A 20,797-nucleotide genomic window follows, 5' to 3' on the forward strand; every position below is an offset into this window, starting at 1 on the left:
TTCCCATCAACTCTGACCATCTTCCCTGTCCCTGCTGAAGAGAAGCACCCCCAGAGCACGATGCTGCCACCACGTTTGACAGTGGGGATGGTGTGTTCAGAGTGATGTGCAGTGCTAGTTTTCCGCCACACATAGCGTTTTGCATTTAGGCCAAAAAGTTCAATTTTGGTCTCATCTGACCAGAGCACCTTCTTCCACGTTTGCTGTGTCCCCCACATGGCTTCTGGCAAACTGCAAACGGGACTCCTTATGATTTTCTTTTAACAATGGCTTTCTTCTTGCCACTCTTCCATAAAGGCCAAATTTGTGCAGTGCATGACGAATAGTTGTCCTGTGGACAGATTCCCCCACCTGAGTTGTGGATCTCTGCAGTTCGTCCAGAGTCACCATGGGCCTCTTGGCTGCATCTCTGATCAGTGCTCTTCTTGTTCGGCCTGTAAGTTTAGGTGGACGGCCGTGTCTTGGTAGGTTTGCAGTTGTGCCATACTCTTTCCATTTCCGGATGATGGATTGAACAGTGCTCCGTGAGATGTTCAAAGCTTGGGAAATCTTCTTATAGCGTAACCCTGCTTTAAACTTCTCCACAACTTTATCTCTGACCTGTCTGGTGTGTTCCTTGGACTTCATGATGCTGTTTGCTCCCCAATATTCTCTTAACAAACCTCCGAGGCCGTCACAGAACAGCTGTATTTGTCCTGAGATTAGATTACACACAGGTTGACTCTATTTAGTCATTTGGTCAACATTTGATCATTCAGCAATCATCAGGCAACTTCTGAAGGCAATTGGTTGCACTCAGAGAAAAGGGGGCTGAATACTTTTGCACAACGCACTTTTCATTTTTTTATTTGTAAAAATTTTTTTAAATCATGTATAATTTTCTTTGTACTTCACAATTGTGTGCCACTTTGTGTTGGTCTTTCACATAAAATTCCAATAAAATATATTTATGTTTGTGGTTGTAACGTGACAAAATGTGGAAAAGTTCAAGGGGCATGAATACTTTTGCAAGCCACTGTATCTGTCACCATCTTACAATGCTGTGATTGCAAACATTCCCAAATCCTCTGAATAGTACACATGGCCATCGAAACTCTAGTTAATGTCACACCCATATTTGCACATGAAACTGGTCATTGGTTTCGGTCGTTATGCAACTGTGTTGCGCTGTATTGTTTATAAGGGTGGGGATACCTGCATTCACTTTAGAGTGAAGATGTCAGAGTTGAGTGACAAAACATATCTGTCAATAAACTTAGCCAGATGAACTCATTCAACCTTCTTTGATTTACAGTTGGAATATCAAACAGCAACAGCCACATCTAATGTTTCAACAGCTTTTTTTCTGCAGCCAACAGACTTCATTCCTATCCATATGCAAAATATCATATATTCCTCCATCAAATTAAATATACCTGTGAGCCTGATTTTACTGAAACTTGATTCAACCGATGGTGTGAGCTCTAATATGAGCACAATGAATTAAAAGAAATAAAGTGAGGTTAAGATAAATAAAGTGCGTTCAAATGGAGCACACAGCAGGGAGGGGCTGCACTTGTATCAGTCCTCTTCATCGCTCCAGAAGGCATATTCTTCCTCCATATCTACTCCATGGAACAATCTGTAGCAGACAAGAAACAGATGGACAATGACATATTCAGATGTGAAGTTGAGGGAAAGGTTAATAAAGAATTTTTACAGCCACGTGTATGCTTGCTTTTTCTTCACTTAGGCCGTTAACTGAAATGGTTTCTTTATAGATCAATCACTAATATGACTACTAAGGACAGAATGGCTGATCCCACCCATCCATCCATCATTAGCTATGGCTGCTTAATCCAATTCAGGGTCATAGCAGTTTGGGGTCTATCCCAACAGGCATTGAGCACAAGACAGAGAGATGCCCTGCACAAATCACCAGTCCATCACAGGGCTCATGACCACACACCATTCACACATTTGGGCAATCTATAGACTCCATTTCACCCTACAAGCATGTATTTCAAATGTGGGAGGAAACCCACGGAAACATGCCCAATCTCCTAAATGATTCAAGTTTAATATACCTGGGTATTTACAGAGCCACTTGTGTCATCATACCCATTAAAGCTGAAAACAAGTTTTTCTCCATTAATAAGTCATTTTTTTATCTATTTTAAATGCGATGACAATGTGGGGATTCTGTTGGACAAGCAGTCAATATTACAGTAGGAGTGTTCCGATATAGTTTGATGTAGGAGGCAGCATGAAATACACCTAAGGCAAACCCATTTTCTCAGACTACAAACATGGTGTAGCAGCCATTGTTGCCCGAGTGCTGTCAGCTCAGCAGCAGACAGTTCCCACCCTTGTAAAAACTGAGCTCATTGGACCAAAGCTAACACAGGCAGTCCTATATATTACAAAATTAATCAAAGTATATCACAACACCATTCCAAATTAATATCAACTGTCTGTCGAACAGCAGCATCACCATATTGGCCTCACATTTCAATCTTTTATCCTGCTGGAGTTATGTCCACCATCTATGTGTTTGAAAAATCATACAGACAGAAAGAAAGAAAGAAAGACAGAAAGAAAAGAAAACCCAAATAGGTCACTGACTGGTTGTAGCAAGGTGAATTTGGGTCATTGAAGTGACTGTAGGGGTTGACTCTGCTAAGCTGTCCCAGACACAGCCAGCAAAAGTACTGCCGACAGGAAGTACAAGTCATCTTGTTACAGCCATCCACTTTCTAGAGAGAGACAGAAAAGAGAGAGACATGGGCTAATGAAACAGATTGGTGAATTGATGAAGAAACACTATCTTAGAAAACAACTTAATCAAACACAAAGGACTTATTTGTGGGCAGTTTTGTCAATTTTCTGGATATGACAGTCAAACAGAAAATATATGGTAGCGACAGAAAAGAAAACACGCAGCAAATGAAACAATGGCTAAAATATCTGGCTCAAAGAATGACTAAAATTTGCCTTGCAAATATTATAGGAAGACAATTTTAACTTGAACAGAGCTGGCCGACCTTAACAATGGCTACTGTGCAAAGATTTTTTTATTTGGACAGTAAGAAATAAGTTAGAAGTTAAACAAGTAATAGCCTATCAACATTGAAGAATACTGTGCCACACAGGCACAAGGTAAAGCAGCAGATATTGCCGAAGTTGCAGTAAACATCACAATCCTCTATGCTTAAGTTGCAAAAACACCACAGTCTTATGATCTATTTCTATGATGACGAGCATGCCCAGTTTCCCAGTTACAGCACTGAAAATCCCAGAATAATGCACTTTGATGCAGTGATATAAACTTAACTATAACGAGAAAATAGTCTATTTATGTAGCGATAGCTATAGCTTTGAGTAATGTTTGTGCCAGTGCAACTGGAACTTATTTTAGCTATCATGCTGCGAACATAACATTATTCCCCCGTATGAGTTGGTGTTTTTACATGTTATAGGTAGCCAATGGTCATAATAACCCAAGCCAATATTGAGTCTCGTAAAGCTAACTTAAATGAGATAGTGAGTGTCAATAATTCATTTGTAGATGATTTTTTTTTTAACCTTTTTTTTTTTTTGCCATTTTCTGCCTTTTGTGATTAGATAGTGATAGTCGAGAGAGACAGGAAAGGCAGGGGGAGAGAGAGGGGATGACATGCAGCAAGGTGCCTGAGCCGGATTCGAACTCAGCCCCTGCGGTAAGGACTCGGCCTTATGTGGTACGCACTCCACCAGGTGAGCCGCCAGGGCGCCGCCATTTGTTGATGATTTTAGATAGTGTTGAAAAGTTCTCTTTGAATTAAACATGTGTTTACAAGTATTTCAACAAAGTTTTGCGTTGGAGTTTGTGTTATTCTAAAATTTGACACCCAAGATTTTCCTTTTTACTGCAAAAGTATATCGGTTCAGTTATTGGCCTCCTTGATTACTAATAATCAGTATCAGTATTGGCCCTAAAAAAAAAACATTATCGTTCGACCTCTAGTTTAAAACATGTTTTTACATACTGCCGACAGCAGGGCAGCCTACCTGAATATTGGTACCGCAGCGAGGGCAACATTTGCAGTTCTCTTTGAGCCAGTCTGTGCTGAAAGACTCCTCCACTGCTCTCTGGATGACCCTCTTTCCATAACGCTGTTCCATGAACTTTTTGCCTTCAGTGCTAGCTGACAGATACTCGTCTTTTAGGCCACGTAATTCATCTGTGGCAGAAAATACACAAAACAAGAAATGAGCACTGGTTTTATCACCACTAGAATATTTGATATTCTATTACTCCCAAAAGTTTCAATTCTCTTTTTAGATTTTATCCTCCACATTAGGAGACACAGTGCAGGTTTGGCTACAGAAGGTTGCTAGTGGCATTGGTAAGGTTTTGATATATTGCCCAAAGAAACTCCAGCAAGTGGCTACTTGCTGTAATAGTGTATGAACTTGGGCCTCACAGGTAACAGACTCACTTCTTCATCTTGCCCATAGTTTAAAATTGTAAGACTTTTATTAATTATTATGAAGCTTTGTTTTAACTATGGCAAGAGGTTTTTCAAGTCAAGGTGAATAGGTTTTTCTTAATTCCTAAAAAAAAAAGACATTTGAGAGGTTACTCTTTACCTGACAGCATCATTAAACTATGTCTACACACAATACCCCATAATGACAAAGTGAAAAAGGTTTTGTAGAAATTTTTGCAAATTTATTAGAAATAAAAAACTGAAATATTGCATGTACATTAGTATTCACACCCTTTGCTATGACACTCAAAATTGAGCTCAGGTTCATCCTGTTTCCACTGATCATCCTTGAGATGTTTCCACATCTTGATTGGAGTCCACCTGTAGTAAATTCAATTGATTGGACATGATTTGGAAAGGCACACACCTGTCTATATAAGGTCCCACTGTTGACAGTGCATGTCAGAGCAGAAACCAAGCCATGAAGTCAAAGGAATTGTCTGTGGACCGCCGAGACAGGATTGTATCGAGGCACAGATCTGGGGAAGGGTACAAAAAAATTTCTACAGCTTTGAAGGTCCCAAAGAGCACAGTGGTCTCCATCATTCGTAAATGGAAGAGATTTGGATCCACCAGGACTCTTCCTAGAGCTGGCCGCCCAGCCAAACTGAGCAATCGGGGGAGAAGGGCCTTGGTCAGGGAGGTGACCAAGAACCCGATGGTCACTCTGACAGAGCTCCAGCATTCCTCTGTGGAGATGGGAGAACCTTCCAGAAGGACAACCATCTCTGCAGCACTCCAGCAATCAGGCCTTTATGGTAGAGTGGCCAGACGGAAGCCTCTGCTTCGTAAAAAGCGCATGACAGCCCGCTTGGAGTTTGCCAGAAAACACCTAAAGGACTCTCAGACCATGAGAAACAAGATTCTCTGGTCTGATGAAACCAAGATTGAACTCTTTGGCCTGAATGCCAAACCTCACGTCTGGAGGAAACCAGGCACCTCTCATCACCTTGCTAATACCATCCCTACAGTGAAGCATGGTGGTGGCAGCATCATGCTGTGGGGATGTTCTTCAGCGGCAGGAACTGGGAGCTAGTCAGGATCGAGGGAAAGATGAATGGAGCAAAGTACAGAGAGATCCTTGATGAAAACCTGCTCCACAGCGCTCAGTACCTCAGACTGGGGCGAAGGTTTACCTTTCAACACAACAACAACCCTAAGCACACAGCCAAGACAACGAAGGAGTGGCCTCGGGACAAGTCTGTGAATGTCCTTGAGTGGCCCAGCCAGAGCCCAGACTTGAACATCTCTGGAAAGACCTGAAAATAGCTGTGCAGTGACGCTCCCCATCTAACCTTACAGAGCTTGAGAGGATCTGCAGAGAAGAATGGGAGAAATACCCCAAATATAGGTGTGCCAAGCTTGTAGCTTCATACCCAAGAAGACTTGAGGCTGTAATCGCTGCCAAGGGTGCCTCAACCAAGTACTGAGTAAAGGGTGTGAATATTTATGTACATGCAATATTTCAGTTTTTTATTTTTTAAAAATTTGCAAAAATTTCTACAAAACCTTTTTTGCTTGGTTATTATGGGGTATTGTATGTAGATTAATGAGAAAAAAAAGGAATTTAATCCATTTTGGAATAAGGCTGTAACATAACAAAATGTGGGGAAAGTGAAGGGGTGTGAATACTTTCCGGATGCACTGTATCTATCTGGTTGAGCCAGCAGGATCTTCTTCTTTCAGCTTTATGATTTTATTTTATGATGTTAAGATGATTCAATATAAACAATTTGCTGACCCAAATCATTAACGTTCTCTTTCTCCAGTGGTATTACCAGCAGTGATTTTGCAGTGAGAGAGGCCGTGATAGCCCAGCTTGCAGAGGGTGCAGAAGGCATACTGGCAAGTGGGGCAAATGCCCATGGTGGTGTCTGGTTCTACCATCACAGCACTGGCACAGGCCTGACGAGGGCAGTACACCACGTCTGCCATCAAGTCCAGGCTGGATTGAAGAAGCAAGCGATCATAACGAGCAAAAAGCTCCTCATCCACCAGCTGCTTCACCTGGGGGATATTAGCAGGAAGAGAGACAGGTTAACAGACAGGCAGAAAGAGGTGTGAAAATAGAGACAGACAAGACGGACAGATGGAGAAACAGAGACTGACAGGTGTCATTGGCTTATTACATGTTACTTGGACTGGCCAATTCAATCAGCCACAATGGCTGAAGAGTTTAGAAAAAAACCCAAAACAAATCCCATTCTGTCTAAACAAATGGTTGTTGACATTTTAACTGACATTTGGCTTCCATTGTATATCAGATGCAGACACACACACACAACACACACACACACTAACATTCTCATGCATAGCCACAGATTTATGCTGAAACGCTGCTAGTTTGCCATACCAGCATGTGGCTCGGGACTCCACTTACACGTACTGTAGCACTCACTGTGTGGGGCCTGAGGGGCAGCACTGGTTTACGAAACCAAATTACAAAGGACTAGCTGAAAAAAAATGGAAATGGAAACCAGGAAAATAAACAAAATAATAAAACTGAGCAGGAAAAACCTGCTCATATCTCCATTTTTGTTCCATGTTGTGTTGTTTTGTCTTGTCTTTTCTTTTATGTTGGGCCTGTTCGTTTATGTCGGATCCTTTGTCCCCACTCCCGGTTCGGTTTTGAGTTGATGTCATGCTACCAACTATCCCTTGCTGCTTAGCTAAGCAGCACTGGTAAGACACTTAGAGACTAAGGGTTTCACAGAATAGTCGACTAGTCAACTATAAAAACCACTATTCAACACTGTACATAGTTGTAAACTAATCATTCATCTGTGGTTTTGGCACTGTGCACAGTAATAAAGCAGTAGCAATGCATCTACAGCAGATATGCAGCTGGGGGCGCTGTGGATAGTTATTGTTGACAAGTCATAGTTGTCATGCCTGACTTTTTAACACTGTGCAGTGCGGGGCGCTAAAGCAGCAGACATGCAGCAAGAGCCAGAGCCAGAAAGAAACATGGCTGTTGCTTGACAATTGAAAACATGAACAGAACATGTAGTGTCCTCCTAAAAGCCTTTGATTTTTACTTTAATCAATTTTAAATACACACATTTGTGTTTAATAGCTACGCGAACCACTTACGCAAGTTAAATTGTGCTCAGCAAGACTCATTCACCTCTTGTAACGTTTCTTATAATGTGAGAACCAAACCGCAGCTGGCTGTGCAGCTGTATTTTATACCGTTATCCTCAATCAGAAAGTGACCCATATTCAATCACCTGTAAAGTTATAATGTCAAATTCCTCATTTGACGCTAGCTGCTCTGCTAATGTTTTTCCCCACATTAAACGTAACTTCAAAAAATGTTAATGCTTCTTGGAGTTTAATTTGCATAATATAGGGAAAATGTAGGATAGTATAAACTATACTGAACATACAATTTAAAATAATTTAAGGCTTTTAGGTTTTTCAACAGCTGCTGTCACCATGACAACCACGGACACAACTGAAAGTCACTAGTTAACACAGTCACCAGTTAAACTGAAACACCTTCAAGAAAGCAGTCACGTTGTTACTGCAGTCAAATAGTATGCAGCTCAGACAGGCTTACTGGGAGTTTTGTCCCATCAGATTGTGGCTCATTCATTAACAGTCTCTCAGAGCCAATTGAGGACTCTGCTATTTCATCTACCCCCAGGTTGGTCTCACCTATATTAGTTTACCCTTTACTGGTTGTATTTGAGACCTTTTTGAGGAGAATTGATAGTTGTTATTGGGTGAAAAAAAATATATCCCCCACGATTAATTGACTACTCAACTACTTTTTGGGAGTAGTTGATTACTAAAATGCAGCAGTCATTAATGCCCTAGTAGAGCCACAGTTGACACGCAGCTGACACTTCGGAGGTGTGCATGGCTGCATCTCTGCAAGCCTCTGCGAGCCATAGGAATGCTTCACATGTACTTTAAAGCATGTCCCATCCTTTACTCACACACTCACCTGTAAAGGTGTAGCTATGGAAGTGCATTTGGGTGCAGGGCAGTTAAGACACCGTACATTGCCATCTCGTATCTGGATCTCAAAGTATTCAGTCATGCAGGCCTTGCAGTAGACATGTTGGCACTCCTTGAAGGAGAGGCAGGATACACCCAGCTTCTCTGTGAAGCAGATGCCACAGCAGAACACTTTGGCGTCAAACACCTTCTGCCGCTGAGCTTCGTCGAAGTCCAGGAGCTGAGGTAGGAGGTCGGAGCCCGGGTCCATTGCCAGCACCGCCCGTGGGTCCAGCTAGAATCAATCAATCAGTCAAACTTTTTTGTAATTTTATTCAGATGACACATTTTTATGCAAACAAATGCACTTTTCATGAGAACAGTCTAATATGTTGTGGAACAAAAAATTTTGGTTAGAGATGTCCCGATAACACTTTTTCACTTCCGATACCAAGACCACAGCTTTGGCTACCTGCTGATACCGATATGAATCCGATATTTTGTTTTACTCTTGTACTGCTACTACTACTGCTACTAGTTTCAGCTGCTCCCATTAGGGGTCGCTACAGCGGATCATCTGTTTCCATCTCTTCCTGTCCGCTATGTCTTCTTCTGTCACGCCAGCCACTTGCATGTACAAATAACGCCCAAGCGAGAGAAACTGCCCTTTTTACTGATTCCATTGATGTCTGCAGTTGGAGCGTTTTGCTTTTCTTTGTAGCTGTTACATGCAGAATTCCTGGTGTTGTTCCATGTGGTGTTTATCTAAATGCTTAATTAAGTTTGTGGTATTAAACTGACCAACAGCACTGCCACCCCTCGAAACATCTGCATTGCAAATTTTGCATTCATCTGTTGCTTTTTTTTTTCCTCTTTAAGGTTGAAATACTTCCAAACCACTGACATGACTATTCCACAGGTAGTTAATGCTCATACACATGCGACTAATCGGCTACTACTGTTGTTATCATTTTGCACACTGCGCTGTTAAACCGGAGGTGCACAGCACGGGAAGTGCTAATATGAAGAAGAAAGCCAGAAAGAAGAGGAAGAAGAAGAAGGAAGAAGAAGGCAAGGATGAAGAAGTTATGATATACAAGCAATTAGGTGATGGTCTAAGCTAGATTTCCCCATGGTTTGTATTGGATAGGTATCGGATCATATTTTTTCTCCCCTCCGATATCTGATCCAGCATTATGGGCTGGCATCGACCCAATACCAATGCCATGGATCGGATCGGGACATCCCTAATTTTTGTCATAATTTTTCCGTCAACGTTTTTATCAAATCATATGTACAAGATGAAATACAGGGGGAGAAAGGGGTCACTGAGTGAAAGTGATGCTTTTGTGACCACTTGAAAACTTCAAATGATTAACATTCACTCAGGGCCAGAGGGTGACCGTTCCAACGCCTATGCCCATAAGAGCTAAAAGCAGCATCACCATGAGCTCAGGAGCTGATGACGACAAAGGAGACGACATCTGTGGCTCAGACTTCATCCTAGGTTTCCTTTTCCATTCCCTGTTTCCATTTTTAGATGGGCTCCAGGAATGCTCCATAACTGGGGAAAGAAAAAAAACAAAAAACAAAAAAAAAAACGAATGGATATGATTAGCTTGTTGACCCAATTGAAATTAAACTGTTAAAAGAAAAAATTTTTGGACTATTGCTTTCAGTGAAAATAGACCAACTTGCCACATCTTCAGCCCCTCATTACTACTACATTGCTATATTAATGTTATTAATTAATTATATTACTAAATTAATACTGCGCACAAAAATTGCAATCCAACAACAATATGGACACAACACAGACAACAAGGACACATATGAGCACCAGCAGAGTTCCACGATAACATTTTGCAATGGTGGCACTGGAGCTACTAAGTTTTTCAGTTAGTGGCACTAGGACAACTTTATCACTGACTGGTAATTCCCTTTTCTACTATTGTCTCTTGTTGCCTGCTTCACCCACCATGTGCTACAAAGACATCCCTGTCATTCATGGTTATCAAAAAAAATCACATCTGTCTCAGACAACTTCACCTTTACTTTTGGCTTATGGAATTGCCAATCGGCTGTAAATGAAACAGCATTGAGCCAAGCACTTGCTAATGTGTCAGACATTCAGACATTCAAGTACTAGCCCTTACCAAAACCTGGATACGTCCAGAAAACACAGCCACGCTGGCCGCACTTTCTGTTGACTCTGCTTTCTCACACACCCCGTTCTGCTGAGCGTGGAGGCAGTACGGGTGTCCTCATTTCCAAAGACTGAAAATTCACTAAGCTTTATCCGCTAAGCAACAACCCCTCCTTTGAATACCATGCAATGATGGTTACTGCTCCTATTAAGCTATTTGTGGTTGTCATATATCACCCACCAGGTTGTCAACTGGGGAACTTTGTAGTCGAACTAGACATGGTACTCTCAGCCATTGTTAGTCATGTTAGTCTCAGCCATTCCGGAAGATAACACATCACTGATTGTCATGGGAGACATGAATATCCTTACTGAAAAAACCCAAGCAACTGACTTCCTGTCTCTTCTGTCCTGCTTTGACCTCAGAGAGGTCCCCACCCCTACCACACACAAAGCGAGCAATATTCTTCATCTGATTTTGACTCGGAACTGCTCCACAGCAAATCTGACTGTCAACCCCCTACATCTGTGAGACCACTTCTTTGTTCAATTTACGGCCTCCTTACTGGAACATCCTCACGTTCCTCCACAAAGGGTCTCCTTCCGCCAAAACTTCCAGTTCCTTACACTGACCCAGCTCCCCAATGAGGTCTTGGCTTCCATGCCTCCTCATAATGAATTCTCTTCACTCCCTGTCAATGAGGCTACAGACACACTCTGTTCCTCACTAGCCTCCTCTCTTAATAATCTCTGCCCTCTATCATCCAAATCTGGTGGAGGTGGAAGTTTGCATTGGAGAGAAGAGGAATGAAAGTCAGTAGGAGCAAGACGGCATATATATAAATGAACAAGGAGAAGAACAGCAGATTGGTGAGGATGCAACGAGTAGAGGTGACAAAGGCGTATAAGTTCAAATATATGGAGTCAACTGTTCAAAGTATCGGGGAGTGCAGAAGAGAGGTGTGCTGAGGGTCAGGGTGGAGGAGTTGTGGTCACCTAACCTAACAGACTGAGGTCTGTTGGTCAAGAAGTCCAGGGTCCAGTTACAGAGGGAGGGGTTGAGGCCAAGGGAGGGGAGTTTGGTGGTTAGTTTGGCAGGGATGAGAGTGTTGAAGACAGAACTATAATCTATAAACAGCATACGGATGTATGTGTTGTTAAGTTCAAGGTGGGTCAGAGCAAAGTGCAGGGCAGTGGCAACGGCATCCTCAGTAGACCTTTTGGGACTGTAGGCGAACTGATGTGGGTCGAATGTGTGTGTGTGTGTGGGGGGGGGGTAATGTTTTTGATGTGAGCCAGAACCAGTCTCTCAAAGCACTTCATGGCAATGGGGGTGAGTGCTATGGGTCGGTAGTCATTCAGACATGTAGATGTTGGTTTCTTGGGGACAGGAATGATAGAGGTGGTCTTAAAGCATGTCGGGACTATGGATTGCGACAGTGAGTGGTTAAATATAGTTGTGAAGACTTCAGCCAGCTGGTCGGCACATTCCCGGAGGACCCGACCCGGTATGCCGTCCGGTCCGGCAGCCTTCCGTGTGTTCACACTGCACAGTGATTCTCTTGACCTCTGCGATCGATAGAGTGAGCACCTCGTTTTCTGGGTGGCTGAGGATTTTTGTGGCCGGGTCAGTATTGTTCTTGTCGAAGCGGGCATAAAAATGATTTAGCTTGTCTGGCAGGGAGGCATAATGGACAGTGGGACCGCGATTGGAGCTTTTGTAGTCTGTGATAGACTGAATGCCTTGCCACATTCGCCGGGCATCCGAGTTATTGTGGAAGTAGTCCTTATTCGTAGGGAATATTTATGTTTGGCTGTTCGGTATCTTGCAAAGCTATGCTACCAAAGTAGCTTCCCCAACACTGCATGTTTGAAGGACCCATGAAATGGCACTAAAAGCCCCGCAAACCTCTGCAATTTGACGCATATCTGAATGAAATGGAACAGTCAGGTGGGATTTTGTGAGGCAAAGGAATTTGGTTTGACTAACACCCAACAATGGCCGGGCATTCTTAGAAGAATATGGATATCAATATGCTATTGGCTAGCTTCAATTTGGTAAAAGAAGATCGCTCATCTTCCCCCAATCTCACAGGGTACTAATTGGACAATTTTTTAAGTGTGCACATGCATGTGCACTGTGTCATAACGAAAACATGATTGTATTTTTCAGGAAAAAGAAAAAAACATCATTCTTGTAAACATAAAAATAAAATACTTTTGTGAATCTCCTAACATTGGTTCATACAGATGTAAATTAAGTGCAGAAAAAAAGACATTACCAGGATGAAAATATGTTTTTCATTTCATTGTACCTTTAAACTGTGTACCTGCAGTTGCTAAATTTGAATTCAGTCTGTGCTGTTTATATTATAAACACAGTTAAAACACAGCCAGGTAACTACTTTGAGCCATTAACGCTCACTACTTTCACTTCCTTGTGTCATTATGTTGAGCATCGTAGTTGATTTGCAGTATGTCTATTATTTAAACCCACTTGAGTGACCTGACAAAAAAACATTCCACAAAATATCTAACAAATATTTTAAAGTGAAGGATATGAAAACTTGATTCTACTGGCTGGCCTGGTTAACACTGGTATCGAATGTGTGGCATGTTGGAGAATGGTATTGTAGTGACCTACTTGCAGGTTAGATATTCACCATGCGGGCAGAGACGGTCCCTTTAAGACAATGGGTGGGGGTTAGCAAGGGGTATTGTGGGTAGACACGAGGCTGAGGTTTTTAAATAATGAACTGTGGACTTAGAGTTTGTTGGAGGAAATAAACGACCCACGGCTGTGTGGTCAAAAGGAGAAGTGAGCTCGTCTCCTTTCTTTCATCCTCCACAGTATCATTACAAAAAAATTCAGAATCTATACCTTTGACTACGTCACCCATATACCTGCGCTACTCTGCCTCATTCCTGACAGCCAGTGTGACTCACACAGAATGAAAAGAACAGTGACAAAACAAGTATCTCAATGCCAGATCAGCATTAAAAAAAAAAAAAAGTATTTCCACACAACTTAATGTACCTGTGGATGTCGCCTCGCCATTCCTGCGATCCCCACGTGACTTGGTGACCCCAGCCCTGAATACTTCCAGAGGGGATCGGATTCCCAACAAGTCCAGGGCTTCCTCCTTGAGAAATTGGACCCAGGTGAAAAGAACCACACAACCCTTGTTCTCTTCCCACATGTCATCCAGACATTGGCACAGAGAACTCATCTGTAGGAGGGGGACAGAAAATTACAAATTAAATAAATAATTGAGATGGTTCACATTCCTAGTGTCATCTCTCTTGGTTTACTAGTTGTCAAGAGGCTAAAATGGGTCTTTTTTTTCTTTGATTTCTTAAACTACAACATTGTGTTGATGTATTTTTATGTTGATCATCTTCTTCACACTATATGTATGACCACCACACATAAGCCACTTCATTTTGAAATATTCAAATGACTCCCCCTTACTCTCCACCATATTCTAACACAATTTTGACAGTTTAGTTAAAGGGTCTGACCAGAAAGCCCTCAATATCAATACCACAAAAACAGAGGAAGTAATCTTTGGTCTACTTCTTGATTTACACCCACCACCAAAATCCATCCATCCATCCATCCATCCATTATCCAAACCGCTTATCCTGCTCTCAGGGTCGCGGGCATGCTAGAGCCTATCCCAGCAGTCATTGGGCAGCAGGCAGGGAGACACCCTGGACAGGCCGCCAGGCCATCACAGGGCCGACACACACCAAAATCTACAATACTAAAATTAGGCAAGCGACATCATTCAAATATCTAGGTATATACACATTGATTTGACTCCGTCATGTAACACACATATTGAATTCATCCGCTATAAGGTAAAACAACTTTCTTGCAGATATTCCAGGTAATTCTTGTTGCCGCTGTGTGGATGTCATACTATTTTCGTAATTTTAGACTGGACAGCCTGGCCTTCAATTAAACAAACAGGGTACTGTAACGTGGATCATTTGACAGCAGGTTAGCTCTGTTATTCCCACTTGTTTCTTCATCTCCAGGCTACAAGCAACAACATGGCTAATTGGACCAAAATTTTGTATTTCTTCTTTATTGAAGTTTACTGAGGCAAGGAGACGTTTCAGCCAAAGGTGAGTAATGTCTGCTTGTCTGTCTGTCTGTCGGTTGAAGAGTTGGTGGTGGTCGACAGGAAAATGTTGACATATTGACCAAACCTTGTATGTTGTCAAAAATAAATAAATAAATTGGCCGAGTTACAGCTAAACTGTTTCTGCATGGTACATTGGTATAGTATTTGATTATGCTCACTAGCATGAGTCTTACCTGCCCTGTGGTCAACCATTTTGAGCTGAGAGTGAAGATTGGAGAAGAAGTGGATGGGTAGTCAGCAGGCAGCTCAAAGTTAAGCACCAGGGGCGGCAGGAAGCAGACATTATATTCTGTCTGCTTCTCTCCTGCCAAAACAAAGAATCCAAAACAAAAGAACAGAACAGAGACTGAATTAAATGACAGACATAGGCTAACAGTGACTCATAATTTAAATAATAATGATCTTCTGATTGTAGAGAGTATCTATAAAGTATTTTAAGAAAGCAGTATTTGACAACTTTACATTTGTCTGATTTAAAAGGCTGGGAAATTCTGATTGGTATTTTTGTCTTCTCTCCCACTCACTTTGGCAGATAACACCCATTGTTCTGACATACATCTAGGGATTGAACTTGGATGGAAAAAAAAAAATCAAGAATATTGTTTACAATGGCTCAAGAATATGCAGTGGCACTAGAAAGTTTGTGAACCCTTTGGAATTTTCTGTATTTCTGCATAAATTTGAATGTGATCAGACCTTCATCAAAGTACTAAAACTAGACAAAGGGAACCCAATTAAACAAATGACACAAAAAACATTGTACTTTTTCATGTATTTATTTATTGAGCAAAATGATCTAAGAGTAAATGTCTGTTGGAGAAAAGTATGTGAGCCTCTAGGATTATCAGGTCATCTAAAGTGGTAATTGGAGACAGGTGTTTCAATCAATGAGATGAGTTTAGCAGGCCCCATCCTATTGAAAGAAAATAAATCTGGATCTCCACTAACAAAGTCTGGTCTTCAACACACAGGTCTGTGGAAGTTCGCCATGCTTTGATCAAAAGAAATTTATGAGGACCTGAGAAAAAAAGGTTGTTGATGCTCACCAGGCCGGAGAAGGTCACAAAACTATTTCTAAGGAGTTTGGGCTCCAATAATCCACTGTCAAGGCAGCAAGTTACAAATGGAAGACATTCAACACCACTGTTACTCTTCCCAGGGGTGGTCGTCCCAACAAAAATCACTCCAAGAGCAAGGTGTATAATACTCCTGGAGGTCACAATGAACCCCAGGGTAACATCTAAAGATCCATAGGCCTCTCTTACATTTGCTAAGGTCAGTGTTCACGAGTCCAACATCAGGCAAACACTGAACAAGAACGGTGTGCATGGCAAGAGAGCAAGGAGGAAGCCACTGCTCTCCAATATGAACATTGCTGCCCATCTAAAGTTTGCTAAAGACCAGGTGGATGAACCAGAAGGCTATTGGAAGAATGTTCTGTGGGCAGATGACTCCAAAATAGAAATGTTCGGTTTAAACAAGAAGCATTATGTTTGGTGAAATCCAAACACTGTATTCAAATATAGTAACATCAGCCCAACTGTCAAGCAGTGGTGGCAAGATCATGGTTTGGGGCTTCTTTGCTGCCTCTGGACCAGGACAGCTTGCTATCATTGACAGGATTCTGAATTCTTGATTGTACCAGCAAATTCTACAGGACAACGTCAAGGTGTCACTTTGAACTGAAGCTCAACAAAGTGGTTCATGCAGGCAAGACAACGACCCTAAACACAAGTCAGTCTACCAGTGAATGGTTAAAGTAGAAGAAATGTAATTTTGGAATGGCCGAGTCAAAGTCCAGACCTTAATCCAATAGAAATGTTGTGGGAGGACCTGAAGAGAGCAGTTCATGCAAAGAAGCCCACCAATGTCACCGAGTTGAAGCAGTTTTGTAAGGAGGAATGGGCCAAAAATCATCCAAGCCAATGTGCAGGACTGATCCAACAGTTATAAGAAAGGTTTGGTTGAAGTTATTGCTGGGGGGTGGGGGGTGGGGGGGGACACCAGTTACCGACGTCAAAGATTAACAAACTTTTTCCAACCAAGATATTTATTGTTGGATACTTTTGCTCAATATATAAATGAAAAAGTGTACTTTCTTTGCTTAATAGGGTTCTCTAAATCTAGTTCTATGACTTAGATTAAAATCAAATGCACAAATAAGTTACAAATTATTGCTGTTGTGGTTGTAACAGACATAGAATGTAGTTGTGTGGTGGATGGTAGGTGAATATATATATACACTTAGCACAAAAAGTAAGGAAATTTGTGTTTGGTAGATTATTTCTTTGTTGTAACAATGCTTCTTGGCAATACATCTTATACCATTGGAAAGCCTGTTTATTTCCCTTTTAAATGGTGCCACATTTGTAAGGAACATACGTTTGTGGGATGAGCAGCAGAGCTAAGTATGTGGGTTGCACCCATGAAAAAAATGCCAAATCTTCTCTGCCAATGCCAAACAGCTTATTTTGCTGTTGCTATTGACTCTTGTTTTGAGCTTTTGGTACCCCAGTTGCTGACAATCAGGTGCCTGATATAAGATTTATTGCCAAGAAGCACAAATTTCCTTACTTTTTGTGCTAATTCTTTTTAATATATACAGATTTTTTTTCCAAAACCGTCAATGGGGTTATAAGTGCTCAACTAATGAGGAGCGGAATATCAACACAGATACAGGAAAAAAAAGTTTTAATGCATTGCAGTACAAGCCTGTTTCGTGCGTCGTGCACCCATTAGCAGCTGATGTGTGCACGACACACAAAACAGGCCTGTACTGCAATGCATTAAAACTTTTTTTCCTGTATCTGTGTTGATTTAATGTATACTTTTGGTATATAAGATATAGTGAGTATATAGTATTGCATATGGCCATGATGAGTTGTGGTATTGGTATAGTGTATGGGCAATAGTATATAAGCAATATGGTATAATATATGGGCATAGGTTGGTTAGTCCACCATAACAAAACTGTACAGTAGTGACACACCTGTTGTACATACATGCTTGTCTACAATGTCCTGCTTGTTGGTCCCATTTATTCCTTTTTTTCCCTTTTTTTGTGAGCAATGTGTCAAAGTGCTAGAAGCTGCTGTAAACAAGAGTCAAATTCCTTGTGTGCATAGGCACACTTGACCACTAAAGTTGATTCTGATCACAATGTAGGTCAAATATATGCAAAACGGAAAATTCTAAAGGGTTCACAAACTTTCTATGGGTAACAAATGAAAGCCACCATCCTGTTAGACCCAAAAACTTTTACAACAGTCAGCTTTGCCAAGTCTGACAGCTATTCTAAAGGGTTCACAAACGTTCTATGGGTAACAAAAGAAAGTCACCATCCTGTTAGACCCAAAAACTTTTACAACAGTCAGCTTTGCCAAGTCTGAAAGCTATACCTTTGACAACAATTTTGAAATCAGGAGGCAGCTCGAAGCATATCTGGATCTCTCCTCCCTGTGCTGACTCAGCCCGTTGGAATTCCTGCTCATCATAGATACTTGCTAAAGCAAGTAGCTCATCTTCCTGGGTCTCCCGGTCCTCAGACATTTACATTACTGTTTGCAAGAACACAAGTCATGACAGATTGTTGTGGACTCTTTCACTGACCAAACCCACAATTTCAGAGAGACGTACATCGACAGAGCTAACAGTTATGTTGCCTTTAAGATGAGCTAATAACACTAGGTTTATGAAGAGGACAACGTAGTCTGATTACCTTAAAGAAAACCCTTGAGACGTTAGTATAAATTGAGCCGACACAGATCTGAGTTGGTGTGAATGCTCTCCGGAGCAGCGCACAGACTCTTAAATCACCTTATCACCTTTATTGCTAAAAAAGAAAAAAAAGACATGAACAACGGGCACAAATAACGTTTTCACCGACTTCGATTAGTCCACAACATTTAACAAATTAAAAATCTAACTTAATCTTATATCATACAGTTTGATCCCCACTGATCAAGCATTGTTCCTGAGATACTGGTTTACGGATAGAGTAACGGATAAACACAAATATGCGTTACTTTAACTGGGGACCGTCTTTCCTTGACTTTACTCTCACTAAAGATAGCAGTTAACACTAGCTAGATAAAAGAAAACCACTTTTGTCATTGTAGGTTACAATGAAAATTGTTCTCTGCATTTAACCCATCCTATATTGTAGGAGCAGTGGGAAGCTGCAGCGCCCAGGGACCCAACTGCAGTTCTTCTCCCTATTGCCTTGGTCAGGGACACAGGCAGGAGTATTAACCTTAACATGCACGTATTTTTTAAGTTAGCTAACGTTATTAGGTTAAAATTAGATAAACAAAAAAGCTGTTTTAGACTAAAACTGTCCAGCCCGGTGACATATAACAAAGCTTAATTGGACAGCTATCTTGGTCGCCTTTAATCTAACGCTACACGAGTAAACTAGCTAGCTTAGCTAGAACCATCATGATGCAATGCTAGCTAACTAATGTAGCTTTAATACCTAAATGGGCTAACTTTTTTTGGCTATACTATGGCAATACTGGGTAATACACTGTCCGAGGTTTGGCTCGGCTAGGCATACAATTATTCGCATACACATGCATTCAAAGAGCCACTAAGAACCACTCACCTCGTCTCAACACAAACAGAATTCTTCCTACTTCTTCGTCAACACAAATTCTTTCTTCTTCGGCTCAACACAATGTTTTTTTCTTCTTCTTGTATTTAATGGCGGATGGCAACTAGCGTTTAAGGTGCATTACTGCCACCTACTAAGCTGGAGTGTGGGCCAGAGCATTAAAGGATGAAAGGCAAGAGAGATAAAAAAAACTAATAATAATAAATAATTATAGCACTAGATCCTCTTCACTATGCCAATCTCTTTTAATAACACAAACAATGGCTTATATTTCTCCCCCTCAATACTGAATACATTTTTAAGATTAAATACTCCCACCCCAAATGTCTTGAGTTCCTTCTTCAGATTTTCTCTGTGTGTTGAGTATTTCTGGCTGTGACAAATAACATGCTCGACAGTTTCTTCTGATCCACATTCACAAAGTCCTGATGGATGCTTCCATAGTAGGTGCATTGTTCCATTTAATCCTGTGTGTCCTAACCTCAATCTTGAAATGACTGCTTATTCCCTAGAATTTTTCCCTACAGATATCCTCCCTCCCACTTTTGGTTTTATTTTATACAAGTGACATCCCTTGTTTCCCTCATCCCATAACTTTTGCCATGCCGTCATGATTTTGCTCCTTATTATTGTTTTAATTTCAGTTTTGCTGAAGGGCACCTTCATGACACTATCCTGCTTCAGGGCTTGTTTAGCCAGTGAGTCTGCCATGTCATTCCCCTCTATACCCCTATGAGCTGGAATCCACAAAAACCGAACTGCTGTCTCTGCTTGATGTAGTCTGAATAGTGTCTCATAGATTTCGTAGATGATATCTGGTGTGTATTGAGATGACATGGACTGTAATGATACCAGAGCTGACAATGAATCTGAACAGACTATGACCTTTTTAAGCTTGTTTTGCTCTACCCACTGTAATGCCAATGCAATAGCCAATATCTCAATTGTATATACTGTTAAGTGATCTGGTGTCTTTCCTTGATATGTATATCTAACTCTGGGATAACATAAGCAAGTCCTGTGTTTCCTTTTTTTTTGTTCCTTTGATCCATCTGTATATATTGGAGTGAATGACTGATGTATTGTGTTTAATCTGCTGTCCACTATCTCTGCCCATTTACCTCTTCCTTTCACTCTCTTCATTTCTTCTTGAATATAGCAATCTAATATCACAGGGGGGAAATAACCATGGCGGAGTCACCGGGTATGGCACTGTGGAGCAATAACTTCTCCCATGTAATCCCATTTCTTCAACCATTTTATTTGCTGCCCAAGCAAAACATTCTCCCTTTACTTTCCCACTTTCCCAACATGGTTTGAGGACCTTCACAGTAGGATGGTCTTCCCTATGCCCTTATAGATGTGCCCAGTAGTTCACCATGATCTGCTTATATCTTAGAGTCAGTGGCATCTCTCCCATTTCTACTTG

General features: G+C 41.3%; 1 protein-coding gene across 1 annotated transcript; it reads right to left on the reverse strand.

Moving 5' to 3' along the window:
• Positions 1–823: 823 nt before the first annotated feature.
• Positions 824–19,397, reverse strand: rnf14 (ring finger protein 14). Its single transcript, XM_056285075.1, has 11 exons — positions 19,360–19,397; positions 18,475–18,588; positions 18,155–18,313; positions 14,930–15,060; positions 13,640–13,832; positions 9,902–10,020; positions 8,464–8,751; positions 6,290–6,518; positions 4,030–4,202; positions 2,605–2,735; positions 824–1,621 (listed from the first exon to the last, which is right to left on the reverse strand). Exons 3-11 carry the CDS (start codon positions 18,303–18,305, stop codon positions 1,561–1,563), a joined length of 1,476 nt encoding a protein of 491 aa, XP_056141050.1. The 5' UTR covers positions 18,306–18,313; positions 18,475–18,588; positions 19,360–19,397; the 3' UTR covers positions 824–1,560.
• Positions 19,398–20,797: the final 1,400 nt, after the last annotated feature.

The sequence above is a fragment of the Lampris incognitus genome, chromosome 8, assembly GCF_029633865.1.
Source record: "Lampris incognitus isolate fLamInc1 chromosome 8, fLamInc1.hap2, whole genome shotgun sequence".
In the NCBI taxonomy this organism is placed as follows: domain Eukaryota; kingdom Metazoa; phylum Chordata; class Actinopteri; order Lampriformes; family Lampridae; genus Lampris; species Lampris incognitus.